The 6,346-nt window shown below is 35.9% G+C and overlaps 1 protein-coding gene across 1 annotated transcript; it reads right to left on the reverse strand.

Annotated features, from left to right (window-relative positions):
- Window positions 1-2,145: 2,145 nt before the first annotated feature.
- LOC127094986 (putative E3 ubiquitin-protein ligase RF4) lies at window positions 2,146-5,978 on the reverse strand. The gene is made up of 3 exons (XM_051033742.1): window positions 5,811-5,978; window positions 3,743-5,443; window positions 2,146-2,918 (listed from the first exon to the last, which is right to left on the reverse strand). Exons 2-3 carry the CDS (start codon window positions 5,426-5,428, stop codon window positions 2,442-2,444), a joined length of 2,163 nt encoding a protein of 720 aa, XP_050889699.1. The 5' UTR covers window positions 5,429-5,443; window positions 5,811-5,978; the 3' UTR covers window positions 2,146-2,441.
- Between the last annotated feature and the right edge of the window lie 368 nt (window positions 5,979-6,346).

Here is a 6,346-nt window from a genome sequence, read left to right on the forward strand (position 1 = left end):
ATCTCCGTCAACGCAACCTCTAGGTCAACTCCCAGATAGTCTACCATCAACTCTAGTGTCCCGTCTTTACTAATCCTCCCATGATCTAGAAGTTTCCCCCCTGATCGGAAGATGCATCAAACACGACATGACATTCCACTAAGCGGGAGATGAAATAGCGAGGTCTCGGTGTGTCATCTCTCCACTAATGCATTAAGCATACCGTGGTTGACCGTAATATAATCGGTCATGCTCAAGTCCTTCATCTCAGATAGGGACAAAGCTTCCTAAAGTCAATCCTCATTCGGCTGAGGCAAGTCAATAATCTTTCGCCTATGACTAATAAACTTCAGCGAATCACGGTCCTACAGAAATATAAATCAATGCCTGAAACTTGTAATATAACGTAAATTAAAAAGAATGAATCTAATTAATGTTACCTCTCTGTCCCAGATATGTCTAGCGGTATGGTCTAGGTATAAAGGCAGTAATGTCAACTCTATAAGGTCTCCTCCAAATGTCTGAGGTGACTTTGTCTCATCATCCTCAGCATCCAGAGGTGGCACTGACTCAGCAGCATCAGTAGCCGGAGGTGGCACTAGCTCAAAAGTATCATCTGTCGTAGGTGGCACTGGTGTCTCCGGTGACTCAGGTTCCTATGGTGTATGAATAAGTGAAACCTGACGCTTGCGGGAGGATGGAGGGAGTGATGCGTCGGTAGGTGAAACTCATCTCCTATAGGAAGAAGAAAATAGAGAAGCATGAGCCCTGGAAGTAGTTGTCAATACATGGCTAGAGTGAACAGGAGCCTCCGAAATTTGACTCCTCTCCCGCTGCACTAATGCATGATGTGCAATCCTCTCGTGCCTCAGTATATCGTGTCTGTCAACCATAATGTTTGTAAGTAAACTAGACAATTAGTACAAGCAACACTACAACCAAGAAAAAAAAACGGAGATTTTTCAGAGATGCATCTCCGGTTACAACTAAACGAAAAATTCCAAAAATGCATCTTTGAAATTTTCTGCAACTCTTCAAGTCATCAATGGTGGCAATGCAGACATGCAAAAAAAATGATTTGATCATGATTTTCAACAAACAAACATGTTTTACAATATGTATAAACTAACATTCTTGCATTTCCTACTCATTTGATATCTAAATCATCATGTTCTATTCATTTACACAAAAACTCAAAAAAATTATCAAAACATCAAAAGCTTACAAATTTAAAGTTTGTTTCAGTGTTGGATGATGTTTCTGATGTCTTTGATGTTGATTGAAGATCATTTGAGCTTGGTTGTTTGATTTTGGACTTGGTTGATGAAAAGTTTTTTGAGAGTTTGATAAACTTTTGAGTTTTTTTTAGAAATAAGAAAGGAGAATTATTCTCTTTAAATATACATCTCTAGAATATTTTAACGTTAAATCAGAAATGAGCGTTTTTGGAAATATATCTCTAAACATTTTTTTATAGTATTTTTGACGTATTGTCTAAATAATATATAAAATATATTAAGAAATTCCGAACCGTTAGATCAGGGTATCTCCGGTAAATTTCCTCCTTAAAAACAAGACAACCATGCAATGGCCCCCTAGATAGGACTGCTACTCTTAAAATGCCGGCCCTATATCACTCTTATATGACGTAATTGCTTGATATCATCCCTAATAGAACTTTCTTTACTAACATCATCGTCATGATCGTTTTAAATTTAAAATTTTAAGAAGCCTTGTGTTGTTTAAATATGACAAATCAAATAGAAGTCATATTTTGTCATTGTTTAGCTGTAACAAATATTTACAAGACCCTTTGTTGCCATGGTTAGAATGTGTTAGATTTTGAGAGTTTGTCTTGCCCTCGCTCAATGACGTTGCTATTCTTCGTAATAATATGTTTGGCATGCACCCACTCATCATTGAACATATCCAAGATCTGAAAGGGTGTACACTAATATTTCATGGAAAGACAAATAGATGGTCCCCATTAAAATATTATTATGCACTTCAAAGTCAAGTGATGGAGTTTGGATATCTTTCCTTGAGCCTCTCATGGCAACCTGCACAAACAAAATAGGGATAGATAGAGAGCTATTGAAAATGAACGGCCAAACTTGCATAACGCACTTATTTGTACATTTCCAAACATGATATAGAAGAACCAAATCGATCAAGTTTCTCTTTGCTATTGAAATTCACTGTAAAAAATTTACACATAACTGTCTCAAAGGACAATTATTTCTTTGTCTATGCTGTTTCTCTTTCTGTTTTATTTTCCTATTTTGGGGTAAAGGGGAGACACGGACTAGGAACTAATTCAGTCTCAAAACATAAAGCTTTTAAGATAAAAATGTAGCCGCCATAATGGTTTAAACTACCTTCAAAACGAACCTCCTTGGAGAACCCTCTGAACTAACTTCAACGCTTCTTCACAATTCCTATCCACTAAGGAATGTCTATATCTACTGCTGCCCAAGAAATTTGGCATGAATCCTAAACTCAATTGGGGTCCTACATGAAGGGCATTCCTTCATCCCTTGCTTCTCATGGAGCTCATTGCATGTCGGACACAAAACCTGATGTGCGCATGGCAGAAAAACAACCGACCTCTCCTCTGAGAGACACATGACACACTCGTGCTCCCGCTTCAACAATTTTCCACCTTCCGAGCTCCCCGTTGTAGCCGTCTCAGATTTCTTGTTTTCTTTCACCACAGATGAAATACTTTTATTGGAATTAGATTTGAGTCTCAGCTTAGCAATCTCATTCTCGAGCTTTACCATGCTTTCCACATATTCCTGCAGTTCACTAGCTGCCTTCTTTCTAATGGCATCCTCCTCAGCCTTCATGCGGGCTTCGTATTGTTCTCTTTCTTTTCTAAAGTATGCAGCCTGTGCAAGGATCTTTTCTGTCTTAGCTTTCTCCTTTTTGACTCTACCCTGTAATGTTTCCACCACTTAAGTAAGGAAGTACAGAAGCTATTTGAGTGTCAATTGTAAACAATTTGGCCATTAATTAAACAGAAATCCGATATTATTTAACAAGTAACTTGTGATATATAAATGCAAAAGTAATGATGTTCTACACAGGAAGACATGGGCGATAAACTATTGGCCTTGCCCTGTTCCTATTTGGCTCATTCAGATTCTAGTTTTGATCAAGTAAACCAAGAAGTTTAAACAGTAAAGTTATGCATATACCATGGCTTGTCCTAGGAAAAATCTAAAGAAATGCAAAGCACTGGTTAAATTTATTTTAATTGGTTGAGAAGTAGCAAAAAAGTCATTAGGCAAAAAAGTCATTTAAATTTATTTTAAGATAATACATTGGGTTAAGTAACGTTTTTGGCTCTCTCTCTCTATATATATATTTATTATTTTATGTTTTAGTCCCTCTAAAAAAATTTCTTTAAACATTGGTCCTCCAGATGTTTTTTTATCAGCCATTTTGGTCTTCGCCGTTAAAATGTTAAATGTAATACGGTGTGAAGGAACTAAAAGTGAAAGATGATATATTTTTAGCGACCAAAAACTCAAGTTTTTGGTCTCAATAAATACATATCTTGTAGTTTTAGTCCCTTTGTACATTTCCACTACCTTAAACAGCAAGGACCAAACATAAAGAAAAAAAATTAGAGGGGCTAAAGTTGAAAATATGTATACGTATAGGGACAAAAAACTTATTTAACACTAATCTATTTGAGTAAACTCCAGAGATTTTACTCAAATATTTCTTCATATTAGTTGTCATACATTTTACGTACCTCAGTATTGGCTAGAACATTTTTCCCCTTTTCTATCTCCTGTTGCAGCTTAGATAATGTTTGCTTCTCTTTCTCAAGTTCATCTTGAAGCAACCCCTTCTCTGATTTCCATGACTGAGCTTGCTGAATAGCCATCCGCTCTCTCTCTAGTGCTTCTTGATGGGTTGCCATAGACTGTTCAGCCAACAACCTAGCAGACTCCAACTCCTTCTCTAGCAATGATTTTTTTGTCTCTAGAATGAATATGGAAGAAGCAGCACTCTGAATTTGTTTTTTATTATTTTCAGTAGCATTCTCCACTTCAGTGATCCTTTTCTCAGCATTCTCCTCTAAAGCTTTCCTTTCTTTTCTATATGCTTCCATTTCGTTTTTCAGAGATTTAGACTCAGCCTGAATCTTGCGAAGCCTATCAGCTACCTGCATAACCTTCTTATTCGTCCAGTCATTCCAGCGTTGTAGCTCATCCTGCAATTCTTGCGCTCGAGAAACTAATTTCAAAATTTGTCCGTCCTTCTCATCCCTTGGGATATACTTGCCCGAAATCTTGTCAAAAGGAATACGAGCACAGTAATTTAGAACCTTTTGAGTGACAGAGGAGCATAGCTTAGGTTTTGGTTTGATTATTTCCGTTGGGAGACTACATCCTTCAGGTAAAGCTGAATCATCATTGGTTGAAACATGGCATACGCCTGCTATACTAACTCCTTTTTCTGCTTTACCAACTCCTTTTGTACTTGAGGAGCCGCGTTTCATTTTCTGATTCGGAATTTCACATTGTGGCTTAAGTCTTTTTTCAACAATCAAACCACTTACGCTAGTAAGCTTAGCTAATTTAACACCCCCTTTTCCACAAGCTTTAGTTTTCTCCATGTGAATGAACTTCTGCCTAAGTGCTAATGCAAGTTCTTTTCTACTATTCAGCTTGGAATTAGATCCTGATTTACTTTCCTGAGAGCCCTTTTGGCTAGTTGTCAAACTGGAGTCTGAAACTACATCAACACTTTGAACCTCTGGCTTTGATGGGGGAACGGAAGACTTGTCGGAGCTTTGCTCGCTAGAAGCATCACTCGACTGATCTTCTGCTCTAATGACACGCATAATACTCAAATCATGTATCAGCAACTCCCACATCGCTTCAGTTACAGTTATGGAGGGCATTAGTTCGCGAAGTATGCCAATCATCTCTACCAAAAAATAATGCAGTAACTGCTTAAAGTTTTGAAATTCAAATTCTGCAATATTCTCACTACATTTTTCCTTCAAATTTTTCACTGTGTAGCATACAATATTCATGAGAGGGTCTCCTTCTGCGTATAAGGCCTTCCTTGAAAGAGCCGATTCAACCATTTCTTGACTGTAACCTAAATCAACAACCTTTCTGACTGCATTTCTGAAAATTGAATCCAAATTACTCATCAGTAACTCCTCAAGCTTAGTTGCCATAGGATCCTTCCAATCCTCAACCTCGAGCACGCGCACTTGCGGTTCTTCAGTATAACAATCTAAATCCAATCCCGACGGATCAAATTCATTTAAGTCTGGCAGATTCGTAAATCCATAGAGAGAGAAATCACCGTCCACATTCGAGGAACGGTCGTCCGGAACCATCGAAAACTCATGATTTAATTTTCTCTTGCAATTACTACCTTGTTCATAATCACCAGTTTTATCCATTTCTTCAGCCATTATTCTACCTTTTTCCTATCAAATCAATCCAAACCTCTATCAACAAATGAATGACTAGAAAAAAACAGTAAACAAAAAAAAATTGGGAACACAAGATTGTAAACAAATAAAATAAAAAAACTGTGAACACAAAAAAAAAAATTGGGAACAGAAAATTGATACAAAAATTAACACCAATGCAAAAACATCGAGTTGGAAATCCTAATCTTGAGCAAGATCAAGAAGTGAGAAAAAACAAGTTAGAATCAACAGAAACATTGCAATGGAAAACAAGTGCAGCAATGAATCCAATAAAATACTAAGAACTAAGAAACGGGTTTCAATGGCTGAAAACCAAAATTAAAAGAGAAATTAATAAGAATTTTGAAGCAAATGTGTATACCTGGAGTAGTTTGAAGATTTGAGCAGCAATGGAGAAGAAAACGAATTAGCTTTGGGTGAGAATTGTTTTGAGAGTGTGTGAAATGTGTTTGTTGGCTCTTACAGTCTCTGGGTTTTGGGTTTTGGAATGCAAATGAAATGAGAATCTAATGCTTCATTTTCGTTAGTATAGTATATAGTATTTATATTATTATTTACAAGAGTAAGGGCTTGTTTGTATGTGCGGTTAAGTGTTAACCCCGTATGTGGGGTGGAAATTACCTACTAGTCCCTCTAGTTTCAAATGAATTTCATTTGATTTGTTTTAAAAAAGTGATATAAAAGAAAGATAAAAAGATGTTTTAAATACTATTTGTTATTGTTATAAATTAAAGTCAATTACTTTTGAATTATTTAATATTTTTTAATATATATTTTTTTTAATTTAAAAATGATTAATGTTGATAGTTGACTGATTTTTTTTCAATAACATAAAAATAAGAATTTATTAAATTAAATTTATTTATTTTTTTATAAAAATTATTAATTTATAAATAT

Source organism: Lathyrus oleraceus, chromosome 6 (genome assembly GCF_024323335.1).
Source record: "Lathyrus oleraceus cultivar Zhongwan6 chromosome 6, CAAS_Psat_ZW6_1.0, whole genome shotgun sequence".
In the NCBI taxonomy this organism is placed as follows: Eukaryota; Viridiplantae; Streptophyta; class Magnoliopsida; order Fabales; family Fabaceae; genus Lathyrus; species Lathyrus oleraceus.

What these genes read in the sequence shown, in the direction of transcription:
- LOC127094986 (XM_051033742.1), bottom strand. Translation starts at nt 5,428, where the DNA reads ATGGCTGAAGAAATGGATAAAACTGGTGATTATGAACAAGGTAGTAAT. An exon ending in ATGTTCTAGCCAATACTGAG is followed by an intron (nt 2,919 to 3,742) that starts GTACGTAAAATG and finishes GAAACATTACAG; the next exon opens with GGTAGAGTCAAAAAGGAGAA.